The 12,671-nt window shown below is 42.6% G+C and overlaps 1 protein-coding gene across 1 annotated transcript in view; it reads left to right on the forward strand.

Annotated features, from left to right (window-relative positions):
- Window positions 1-12,671, forward strand: part of gabbr1b (gamma-aminobutyric acid (GABA) B receptor, 1b) — a 68,706-nt gene that overhangs the window by 32,822 nt on the left and 23,213 nt on the right. Inside the window, exons 5-10 of the mRNA XM_041053319.1 lie at window positions 1,080-1,250; window positions 2,476-2,577; window positions 4,522-4,587; window positions 4,856-5,047; window positions 8,254-8,499; window positions 8,662-8,725. Coding sequence (XP_040909253.1) covers window positions 1,080-1,250; window positions 2,476-2,577; window positions 4,522-4,587; window positions 4,856-5,047; window positions 8,254-8,499; window positions 8,662-8,725 — 841 coding nt within the window. The remainder of the gene's footprint in view (window positions 1-1,079; window positions 1,251-2,475; window positions 2,578-4,521; window positions 4,588-4,855; window positions 5,048-8,253; window positions 8,500-8,661; window positions 8,726-12,671) is intronic.

Genomic DNA, 12,671 nt, shown 5'->3' on the forward strand with positions numbered 1-12,671 from the left:
TATACTGCTTAAACTGTATATGTTTATTTTTTGTCCTCTTGAAAAAGAGGTCCTAAAAATATAAACTGTGTATATATAGTTGAGTTGAGAACAAAACTCCCAAAATAAAAGTTGTAAAATCAAGACAAAACCAAAGAAATCAATTTGTATCCGAGCCTATAAATAGGATTTGTTTTTGTTACAGATAAGTTATAGATGTGTTGACATTCATTTGCTGCACTGAGGCAGTCATGAATTGTGTTTCTAACTTCACAGAGTGATTGAGATTAAATGAGAGATAAAGCTGTGTCATGGGCGAAACAGGACAGAGAGGACTGAGCCTCGTGGTGTGCTGCATATTAACAAAGCACATGGAGAGAATGCTTTATTAGACAGACACATCTGAAACCTCTCAGAAATGTAGAGACAGCTACATAGTTTATGACCACATAAGCAGTACATGTTTAATATGACATATATTATGAGGAATAAAACAGTTGCAACAAAGGCAGAACCACCAGAGAAGACTAGATTGGCCCGATGAGTAGTGTGCACAGTTTGAGTACACAGGAGAGGACGGAGGACTATCATAACAGCTATAAATAGATGCAATATGACAATGAATAACTTTGAAAGCTATGGACCGTAGCTAGGCTGTTTATTTTCTTTGCAAGATCACTTAAACTCTTGTCTATGTTAAATTTGATATCCACCTCGTTTAGAGGAACAGACCTGACCATAAAGGTATCTGAAAGATATCTGCTCTCTATATATTTTCACATCAGTCTGTTGTGAATTTGTGGGTGGGAAATCAACACAATGAGCTAAAAGGGGCTAAAAGGCTCTGTAAAGCCGAGAGGAAGTGCAGAGGTGGTGATCATTCTCTGAGGGTTTGTTATTGCAAGTGACAGCTTTTACAGGAGCCTACTGTAATATCAAAGCTGTCTCAATATAGAAGTATGGATTAGTGCAGCTTTGAGTTTGTTGGACTAATAGTAACATTTGGTGGAGAGATCTGAAGTCCCTGTATCACTGCCTTGTCTGGATCTGGACGACGATCGCTTTAACTTGGTTTGTTTCTGTCTCCCTGTGTCTCTTAGTTGTCGTATGGCTCCAGCTCTCCAGCTCTGTCCAACCGCCAGCGCTTTCCCACCTTCTTCCGAACTCATCCGTCGGCCACGCTGCACAACCCCACCCGAGTGCAGCTATTCCAGAAGTGGAAATGGACCAAGATTGCCACCATTCAGCAAACGACGGAAGTTTTTACATCAGTGAGTCATGTATTTAGATAAAAGCAGGAACAGCAGTAACAGCACAAAGACACCGCTCAGTATCATTGAAGCGTACTTTCAAAGATTTTGTTATTGCGCCCCAATTCCCAAAGTTTCTTCCCAGATTCTGTGTTTCAGAAGAAACTTTAATTCAGCTCAGCCCTGAGTTTTCATGACTCTACTTCATAAATGTACAAAGACGAGAAGAAGACGCTGGAAGAAAATTGGAGAAACAATGGGAGTGTATGGTGATTTGAGTTGCAGGCTGCGTATGTTGCTAGCTAGCTAACCGCAAACACACTCACAGTTGGCACACTGGGTGATCTGGGATGAATGAACAATTGCAAAAAACACCTCAGCTGTCGAATTCAGCTGAAGAACATGAGGCAGGAGAGGTACAGACAGTTATTAGGCAGCATATAGTAGAATGAAAGGGTGTAAAAATAACATTAGAAAAGAATTTGGATGGACAGCATGGATTTTGGTGAAACAGCTATGATGATACACACTGCCATGCTAATAAAAAGGGTAATCACTGTTCATGTTGGATTCATATAATAATTCTATGTGTTGTAGCTGATTGTCCATATTCTAAGATGAACATTAGGAATTACTTCATCTTTATATCTGACCAGCAGCCAGAGTGAAAGACAATGCAAATCTAATTTTACCTTTCTTGACAAATTAGGTTAATTTGAAGGATAGACATATATATGGTTCCAAGTATCCTGATGTGACTGCTTTCCTTCAACTCAGCTAAAATTTATGGCAGAGAAAATAATGTGAAATAGCATATTTCTATACTTTAACTTGTCTAAAACCAATTAAAAAGACAAAAATGGGACGCTGTATTAGAGAAATTGTCTTTTCTTGTTTCCTCTTTCTCTCTCTTCCCTTATCTCCCCCATCTTCTGTCACATCTGCCTTCTCCTTACTTGGTTTCTCTCTCCCTCTCTCTTGTCACCTGCTGTTTTATCTGGTTGTCGGTATCCTCACCCGCACACCCACCATCATCTTTCTAAACCACCAACTCATCTTCCCCCTCACTACAATGCTCCTACTTCAAATGCTGTTTACTGTTCTTCACATTTCTTTTCGCGACCTACCATTCCATTATCTCTCCCACTCCTGTTTTGGTTGCTGTCTCTCTCTTTTGTTCTCTCATCTTCTGCATAATCATTAATGTGTGTGTGTGTGTGTGTGTTTTTTTTTTTTTTTTTTACAGACTCTGGATGATCTGGAGGAGAGGGTGAAGGAGGCAGGCATTGAAATCAGCGTTCGCCAGAGCTTCCTCACTGACCCTGCTGTGGCTGTCAAAAACCTCAAGGTACAATAATGTTGGTGTAGATCTTCTGTGCTGCCAGGGTGAAGAAGTGTGTGAAGCATCCACATCTTAGAATTTCGTAGCTTCTTTGCAGTGTCATCCATATTGGAAGCCTCGTCTGCTGTCATGGCTATAGCTTCATGGTCTCTGTTTTTTTTTTTGTTTTGCTCAATGAACTTGCACACGAGTTTATACAGTTTATTAAATTTGGACAGACATGTATGTAAACTGGTTGGCAGAGGAGTACAGCTGCGAGATTCTTTATATTCCCAAATTTCTGTTTCTAATCTTGTCTGTTAAGTGGAGCTAATCAGCTCCTCTGCTCTTGTATTCATTTTGTTTTTGCATCCACTAACTTATTTCAGACAGGTCTATTTCAGACAGGAAGCATTGTTTAACAGTTGCTTAACACTGAACACTGTGAATGTACTGATTGAATCAGTGATAGGAGCATGTGTGTGACACAGGCACTTCCACCTCACTCACACCTTTACCAGCAAATGGCCTTCATGTGCTTGTACTGGGACAAGCTTCTGGCTGTTGTTTAAATAGTGACCTTTATTTAAAAGTTCCATTATATCTTTTTTTTTTTTTCTTTTTCTGGTTCTCTTGTTCTCTTCTGTTCGACCCTCTGCGCAGAGATTGGCATCTAACTAACAGTCCAAACAGAAATTCAGTGCAACATAGTAACTGCCTGACTGTGTTGCCATTGGTGGGAAAGCCAACCCAACCCAACCAACAGCAACCTGAGCCTCTGCCTCTCTCTGATATTCTTTTCTATAGTAGACTCTCACTGCCTTTTACTACGCATTACTTCTGCAGAACACAAAACATATCTCAAACAATTATGTCGTTTTCCCACCTATTCATGTCTAAAGTAAACCTGGTTGCTACACTTAGAGCTGCCTCCTTATAAAATTGTTCCTTAAATAGCACCAAAGCAAACAGGCTCGCTGTGATAACAAGATTTCAGGAGGTTGTACGCAGCCTGCAACCAGCTGTTGTCAGGACATAGTTCCAGCACATTACTCTTCCTAAAACAACTAAGTGTTGATTTTTTTTTTTTTTTTTTTAACACTTCTGTTTGTGTACAGACTAAACAAACGAGATACAGTGCGTTAATCAGTGAGGTGCCAGTAGGTGTATTTTTAAACTAGACTGTTTCCCCCCTGCTTCCGGGCTTTATGCTAAGCTAGGCTAACTCTGTCCCGACTCCAGCTCCGTGCTTAACACACAGACACGACACTGACGTCAACATGAGCATCTCATTTTAAGAAGGAAAGCAAATAAGCATATTTTCCACGTTGTTGACCAGTTGTTTTAAAGAGAGTAGAGACACTTTACGTGCAGTTGCAGCTGAAACGAACCAGAAACCTCAGGCTGAAGCTGTAAAAAAAAACACAACGCAGTGTTTTTGTTTCCTCTGACTGCATCACTGCAGCGAAGCCGCTGAGCTGCTCTGGGCAAAGCTGTGTTAGCCTTTTTTTTTTTTGTAGTTTTTTAAATTTCAGATATGAGACTGAGTTTCAGTAGCAAATGTCCTCACATAGTGTTTAATGAAAGCACAGCGATACTGAACCTCTATCTCAGACCTGTACCTACTTTCTTTCCTCCACCTGTGTGAAGCCTTACTTGCTTCCTTTCTGGCACACTCACACTCACACACACACACACACACACACACACACACTCTTTACAATGACCTTGCCCAGAATGTCGGCCTAGTTTTGGTGTGAAGATTAATTGGCCATTGCAGAAGAAACCATGGTAACAGCCTGAATGTAGCCCAGTGGAGAGAAGTCTACTGCTGTGTGATTGCAGCAGCTGGGAGGAGAATTGGCTCCAGCGTTCCCTATCCACACCGCGGGGCCTTTAACTTGTGCCTTTCATGCCCCCCCCCCCCCTCCAACCCACTGTGACTCTGCCCTTTTCTTTTCCACTTCCAAGCGCCAAGATGCCCGAATTATCGTTGGCTTGTTCTACGAGACGGAAGCCAGGAAGGTCTTCTGTGAGGTAATGTATTTTCCTCTTCAGGTTCTTCATTTCTGACAGACTTGGCTGACATGAATTTAAAGTATCAAAGATCTGTAACAAACTTCTTGAATGCAAGAGTCTTTTTTTTTTTTTAAGTCTTAGTTTGTGTTAAAGTTTTAGGATCCCTCACAATAAGTCTGGTGCATAGAGGTCTGTTTTTTTTTCTTTTCCTCAAATATATGAGGCATGACCTCCGCCACACATGCATTAATATGTGCACTCACGCTCCCACGTTCTCCCACTGCAGGTCTACAAGGAGAAGCTGTATGGGAAAAAGTACGTGTGGTTCCTCATCGGCTGGTACGCAGACAACTGGTTCAAGATCAAGGACCCGTCCATCAACTGCACCGTGGAGCAGATGACGGAGGCTGTGGAGGGTCACGTGACCACGGAGATCGTCATGCTCAACCCAGAGACGGTGCGAGGAGCCTCCAACCTGGTAAGACGGGCGTTTCTTCCGTACACACTGCGGTTTATCAGCGGGGGGGCTCTGCAGCTGCAGAGGCTGCTGGGAATTTATGATGAATGCTCTGATGCAGTTTTTAGATTTTGCCGCAGCAGCAGCGAAAAATAAACTTTGGACTCGTTTTTTTTTTTAAGTATTGCTGTGTATACACAGGATTATCATTAGCAGAGTGTAGGGTGTTTTACTTCAAGCCACTGTGTATCTATTTGTTTCAAGTTTACAGAGAATTAGGGAGAGAGTAAGAAACTTCCATTGAGTTCCAGTAGATTACTGAAAGAATGGAGGCTGAACTGGAGGCAAGTCAAGCTAAATATCATTTGCAGGATTCTTTCTTCTTCAGTGAAAAATAAGCTTTGAATGAATCACTTGAGACCAGATAAGGTAAATAAGGTAACTGTTACCTGGATCAGTAAAGAGGACACCCACTGTCCATCAGTGCAGTAGCTTGACACATGCAGAGAAAACAGGGACTAACTAAGAGAAACACTGATCCACTAAATATTAATAAAACAAAAAAAAAAAAGATATATTTTTTTAAACGTCCCAACAAATAGAAATATGAGGGGCTAAACTGTGAGAGAATCGGTGCTTTGATCAAGAGCAGGATGAAGTGCAGCTCCGTACCTTTGCGTCCGATTGAGCCTAGCTGGCATGATATAAGTTGTTAATAATTTATATTTTAATGTCCTAACAGCTTGTAATTCTATTTTATGCAAAAAAAAATACAAGTCGCTGTTTTTACAGTGCACATTTACAGTCACCAGATAGAAGAGTTATTCGTAGACATAGATACCATCAGTGTTCACATGTTGAAATATGTGGCCTAGCGGCTGCTGACCTAAGCTGACCCTTGGTGGACCCCAAAGGTAAAGGGAGCCGGTTATGGATGGATGAGGTCCTCCAGTTTCAACACTGACACTCCTGTCACAAAGGTTGGAGGGAAACCAATCAAGAGCCCTGTCCTTAATGCTGAACCACTTCTTCAAACATTCAGTTAACACTGCTAACAGTGTCAAACACAGAACTCAAATCAAGTTAAAAACAGAGCAGCGAGCTGTCTGCAGACAGCCGCAGATCTTTATTAAATGCCACTTTATTAAATGCAAATTCAGTGCTTTTAAAGGAATAAAATCTTTTTGTTTTTTAAAAGAAATCCATTGAATATAAATGTTTTTTTTTTTCCTAAAATCTTTAATTAAAATGGAAGTTTTGACATTATTATTCTATTCATTACAAATTATTTTAGGCTAATGGGTCTAGTGTGGACTTTTTTCCTCAAAGCCTGGTCTACCACATTCTTCAAAGTAGGCGGGAAAAGTGCCAGTCGAAAGACAACAGTTAATCATGGCTGACAGGCCCATCGGTTCAAAATGGATGAACAGAGGAACTGAGGAACTGACTCTGGAGAAATGAATATTTCATATGATGGGGAGAGATTTGTGGCCTGATCTCCTGTGTTTAATAAAGCTATAAAGGAGCTGAAAGCGGAGGGCTGATCGGTCTGTGGTCTGAAATACAAGTCAGAGGGTCAAAAAAGTGAAGTTTTTCAACAGTCGATTTGGAAGTCTTATGATCTCATGAGACAGAGACAGTTGGCAAAGGAAAAACCTGAAAAATGAGTGGAGAAAACAGGAGGACAGAGCCTCCGTCCACAGGGCATGAGGGGATTCATCATTCATTGGAGTACGGACTTGATCGGTCACGCAAGATCTCAACTCAATTGACGTGTTAGACAGCAGGCACGGTACGGTAGTGCATTGGTTAGTGCTGTCGTCTCACACAAAGGAGGTTGTGTCCAAAGACGCAGATTAGGTTGCTGACTCTCGGCCAAAGGCCATGATTATCCACAGAAATGGCCTTTTGGTTCTGCTGCTAGAGACACAAACAACACTGTAGTAAAACTCAATGTCCAAGAACTGCAACGCTCACTCTTAAAATTGGCCCTTGCTTGGTTGACGTGTATTTTACCAAAGTATTGGACATATTCCATGAGCTGTTATCTGTTGTTGGTGTAGGTATATTGTTATATGGTCTACTTTTGTAATAAATGACGACAGACAAAAGTTTTTAATAGCTCTTTCTAATTAAACTGAGGAGGTTTTTTCAAAGGCTGTGCCCCGTGAGACAGTCTGAAACGAAGGCGATAATTGTCTTCACTTCAGGCGAGAGGCGTCAGAGGAGCTGACAGGCTGGCAACGGTGGATTCACGGGATGACGCGTGCGCTCGTTTGGTTTGAGGAAACAACGAAAAAAGTTTAGTGAAAGCAGGTAAAAGTTTTAAAGAGAGTAAGTCAATGGACAAGGCCTCATGTATACACCAGCTTTCAGCTGTGTAGATGAAGGGGCATTTACACCTTCTCCTCTAAGTCTCATAAGTTATGAATGGTCAGTGAAACACCCTTCCCGTCAATTCCTTTGCGATTGCTTGCTTGCACAACAGCTCCCTCCGAAAATAAAACAGACTATAAACAAAGAGCGAATAAATATTAACAGTGAGGGTGCGATGTAAAGGCCGTCACCCAGAAGCACACTGCTGCACAGGCAGCAGAGTATCAGTGCCATAGGTGCAGGTACCCTCCTCCCCCCCGACCCCCACCACAAAAAGCCATCATGCCTCATTACACTGCAGACCGTTTCATAACTCGGTGAAAAATCACTCCAATTGTTTAACACCTCTAATTACTGCTAATTAAGGTAATTGGGTGGCACAACTTCCAAACCCATAATGAAGGTTCAGGGCAAATAGGGAAATGCATCATGAGAGTACTAGACAGCTTTTCTAGATGAAGGGAACAAATGAACTGAGTAACGCGTGAGGTAATTAAGAGCAAAACACACTGATTTACCGTCTCAGTGAAAGGCGCATGAAGGTGTGGCCTGTGGAGGACGGAGGCTATTTGACTGAACCCGGATCCTCGTCCCCGAGCGACACGGTCTCAGTGGATTCAGCGCAGCATCTTCGCCCAGCTTCCTGCCTCAAGCCTCACAGAGCGAGCTAATAGCATCGATGCAGTTTCAAACAGAGGAACCAGGTTCACAATTCACATAGAGGTGTAAATGTTCTGATGTGCAGTCATCACATTCAGACCAACTGATGCTTATATTCTAATTTACTGGCCTGAATATCATCCATGTGTAACCGAGCGCCGTCTCTCTCGTCCTGCTCTCTCCTCCTTCAGACCTCTCAGGAGTTTCTAGCCCAGCTGATGTCTAAACTTGGGGGGAAAAACCCAGAGGAGACAGGCGGTTTCCAGGAGGCCCCGCTGGCCTACGACGCCGTGTGGGCTCTAGCCTTGGCCCTCAACAAGACCGTGGGGCCCCTGAAGGCCAAGGGTCACCGGCTGGAGGACTTCAACTACAACAACCGACATATCACCGCAGAAATCTACCGAGCTATGAACACCAGCTCCTTCGAAGGAGTGTCGGTAAGTTAAAAACAAACAAAAAAAAAACAAAACACAAACCCAGAGGAGAAGTTAGAGCGAGTTAAGAGTGCTGGATGGTGATGTGAGAGTGTTAGAGAGGGGCACTGTGGGAAGGATTGAGCAGCATGATAAAACATTCAAATTCTTCTCCTCTCCTTTCAGGGTCACGTAGTATTTGACGCTCAAGGTTCCCGAATGGCCTGGACTCTTATTGAACAGCTCCAAGGTACGGCACAGCACGCTCGCCTGCTTTAAAATGGAATTTCGTTTCAATAATCAGCTGACTAAGTATATATAATATATATAATATGTCCCGAAGCCATTGGCCATGTAAGGTTTTCAAACATAAACTCTGTGCCGTGTTTGTTCAATGTCCTCTACGTCTGTTTTTGACAACATATGTTTTTGGTATTTCATGCGGCCAGTGTCTGGACCACGCCGTTCTTTTTTTTTTTTTTTGCACGTGGCACAAGAAGGACAGGGGAAAAAAAAGGACTTCTGCATCAAAGAGTTAACAGCTCCTTGAATATTTTAGTGATAGTTGCAGAATTTCAGAAAAGCCACTCTCACCATCCCTGCCAAGTTAGGTTTTATGAAACGCAGAACACAATCTGCTATTGCAGTAAAGTCACCTCATCCTCACTGCTTTTCCCTGGCACCAGTGTTGTGTAAAGAAACATTATGTAAAGTGACTCACAGTGGAGACCTTCCAAGGATCTCTCATGAAACATGTGAGGAAAGTGGGTTTTTCTTTTTTTTCCTCTAATGAGACACCATGAATCCACCCTGAAGTTACTCATTTGGCTCAGAAATTCAAGATTCAACCGACATAACCTGACGCTTCATCTCTGACACATCACTCGCAATCAAGACCTGGATCAGAATCCACCACGATCAGCTGATAGAAGACAGTTAGTGTGGATAGAATTTACTGACTCAGAAAAGTGGATATGTCTTTGTCTGTGCAGCAGTATAGGAAAACAACAATCAAATGAATAATAACAATGATGATGAAATCATTACTGTGAATCGTGCATGGTTGCGTCACTTTGTTTCTCATGGAGTAGGATGGAGGCGGCTGAGTGATCACATGGTTGTTGGTGGTGTCTCGTGTGTAGCTCTGTAGCCTTTTGATCACTGAGCCTGTGTTCCTCTGTTCAGTCTGTGTGTGTGTGTGTGCTCTGTGTTTTCTCTGACAGCGCTGAGCTCTCTGACCGTTCCTCTGTGTTCTCCCTGTGTTTCTCGGGATTGATTAAAAATTCAGCTTGTTTTGCCAATTTTCTTTGTTGGCTCTGGCCTCCGTCAGTCCACAAGGGGGTGTGGGGGGGGGGGGGGGTCAGTGATGAGCCGTATTTTTTTTTATTTATTTATTTTTGATGGTAATTGGAAGCGTGCTGGCCTGTGGCAGTTCTTTGGTCGTGTCTAAGCTAAGCGGGAAAGACGGACACGGAAATAAAATGCTCATTCAAGCCCCTTGTCAGCTTCTCGGCATAAACATGAATTGGCTTCGGTGCAGACTGCAGCTCCACAGCTGTGGCACTAAATAGTGGTTGTCGAAAAAGGACAAGGAAGTCGAGGAAGTTTGTGTTTCTCTATAGGCAGACGCTTCTCTGTTACACCAAACTTCTCCTCACTGTGTCTTTCCCAGACGATGTGTTCTTCATGCATTCACACCTTTGCCTTTTTTCTATCTTCAGATATAGATCCTGTGTCCTAAAAAGGCTCCCACACACACACACACACATTTACTCATCCATACGTGTAGATGGTTGCAGTTAGAGTTAGATTTCCTCATGTATGACTGAGAATTCATGTCATGGAGCAACTTGCATAACTGCTCGTTTGGTTACGTCAGGGTTAAAACTACTGTATATGACCAGTGATGTTGGTGGTTGGATGTTGGATGATGTGAATATTCATCACAAGTCAGAAACTGGTCATCATGGTAACTCCATGGTGATCACATGTTGGGGCGGGACAGGAGACAGTCGAGGACCAGTCTTAAAAGACCAGGCTCAGAGACAGGATGTCTGTTTAAAAAAAAAAAAATGTGAGAACTGTAGTAGTTGGACGTTTTAGTCAAACCGCACTGAGAGCAGCATGAGGTCACCGCTGAAGATGTTCTGTTTTCCAGGAAGTAGCGGTTTCACATCCTGTATTATTGAAGAGACTGCAGCTCTTTATTCCAACACGACATTAGGGTTCATGTGCAGGCTACAGCCAGCTCAATGTAACGTCAGACAGCTAAAGGCTGCAAGGAGCTGCACATTTGGATTTTAATTCTCTGTGAGCATTTCATGCGGGGTTTGCTCTTCAGCGAGGTCCGAAAGGTCTCTGAAACAATCAAGACCAGGTCCTCTATTTTATCAGACTTATGAAACTGACTCTGCAGAAGTGTCAAACTAGTACATGCCTGGTCCACGCATGAAATTGAGGATGTGGTTGAAAACTGTTGTCAACAACTACTTTCAGTAGCGAGCAGCTAAAGCCTGCTTGAAAGATCACTAGCCTGTTCATGACATCATTGCATGGTGTTTGCATTCTGCACAGTGTCAGCTGATTTCAGCTCCTTCGTCTGTTTGCTTCTCTCCTCCTCTCTGTGCTCACATATACAGTCATTTCATTCAGCTGGATTCCACAGTAAAGCTGTTCTCATTCAGTGTCACAAATAACATCAGCCACCGTCCTTGACCGTACTCCTGGAGGATGCTGCCTCACGTCCACGTGTACCCAGCGACTGACAGCTGATCATCCTGGATTTTCCTGGAGTATCCTGGATACTTTTTATTTTTGAGTGAAGGATTTTTGCTTTTATCTGTCACTGAAGTCCAAAATCTCACTTTTACTATATTGATAAATTTAGGCCCCCTCATGTCCCTGATAATTAGAGCCACACCTGGCATACAGTAGATAGAGACCCACGGTAATTATCAGATCCAAGAATGGCACGTCAGTACTTGTTGATGTGTAGAATGTTCACTTGTCTTGACGAGACTGATCTTTTTGGGGGGGATTTTTGCTTATATTTCTCCTAATTTGGAATTGTCACATCCCCACACAGAGGAGTATTTCTCTAGCATTCAGCTCGCCTCCACTGATGTCCTGGGGAAGGTGTAGACAGACATTTTTTAAATCCTTCTAACCAATATGTTGCAGTTACCTCAGACCAGCTCTTCTAGCAGCTATGGATTTAGAGCTGAATTCAGCATTCATCCTGGAGGGCAGGAAGGGCTGGGCTGACTGCAGGGCAGATGGGAGGGGCAAGGCCTGAAAAATGACAAAAGAGTTAGTAATTCTTCGCAAAGGCAGAGAATGGATGAATAACTGAATGAATTGTGACACAAAGTAGCTCTAACCCACACCTCCAATCTGGTGTCATTGAAAGACACAAGGTTTGCTGATTCCTGACTCCAGTTAGCTTTTCTTGATGTGTTTAGCTTAAGGTCTTAGTAGGGGTTAGGGGTTATTAGTTCAGATAGACTGTGCTTTTTTTTTTTGTTGCTGTAACTTAGATGAAGACCTGACTATAATTAAGACAAATATAAAGAAAATTCCAAAGGGTTGTTGTACTTCTTCCTTGCCACTGTAGCTGTAGACGGCAGGCAGGTTATGTCTTGCCAATAGGGCCAATATCAGCTCATATTAAGAACCATCAGGGTTATAATGATGACTGCTGTGCTTAATCAGTTGTTAAGAGAGAGAGTCTTCCAGTAGCTGTTACTTCCTCAGCCTGCTCTGTAGTCCTTCTCAGTAGAGTCCTCTTAGTTCACAGTAAGAATTATGCCCTAATGATTACTTGACAGTTCTGAGTGGAGTCCAGTGGGTGTTGGTTTGAGGGCCCCTGCCCTGGGCCTTCCTGCACTGGGGATATTGAAGTGTTATTACAGCAAACCAGAGGAACTTGCTACAGTTAGAAACTTGCCTGCGATCAGCTTTTTTTTTTTTTTTTTTTTTTCCATCCCTCTGGCTTGGATTTCATTAATGAAATATTTCATAAAGCATATTGACTCTTGGAGTGGAAAGACAAGTAACCCAGGGCATCTGTCTCTCTTAATTTCCCCAGAGGAAAAAAAAAAAAAGACACAAATGTCAAAATGACCTTTGTATTTGGACAAAGCGTTATACTTCATAGGGTGGGCAAGACTGGGTACTGTGTTTTTGGACAGGGGAAG

The sequence above is a fragment of the Toxotes jaculatrix genome, chromosome 13 (genome assembly GCF_017976425.1).
Source record: "Toxotes jaculatrix isolate fToxJac2 chromosome 13, fToxJac2.pri, whole genome shotgun sequence".
Taxonomy (NCBI): domain Eukaryota; kingdom Metazoa; phylum Chordata; class Actinopteri; family Toxotidae; genus Toxotes; species Toxotes jaculatrix.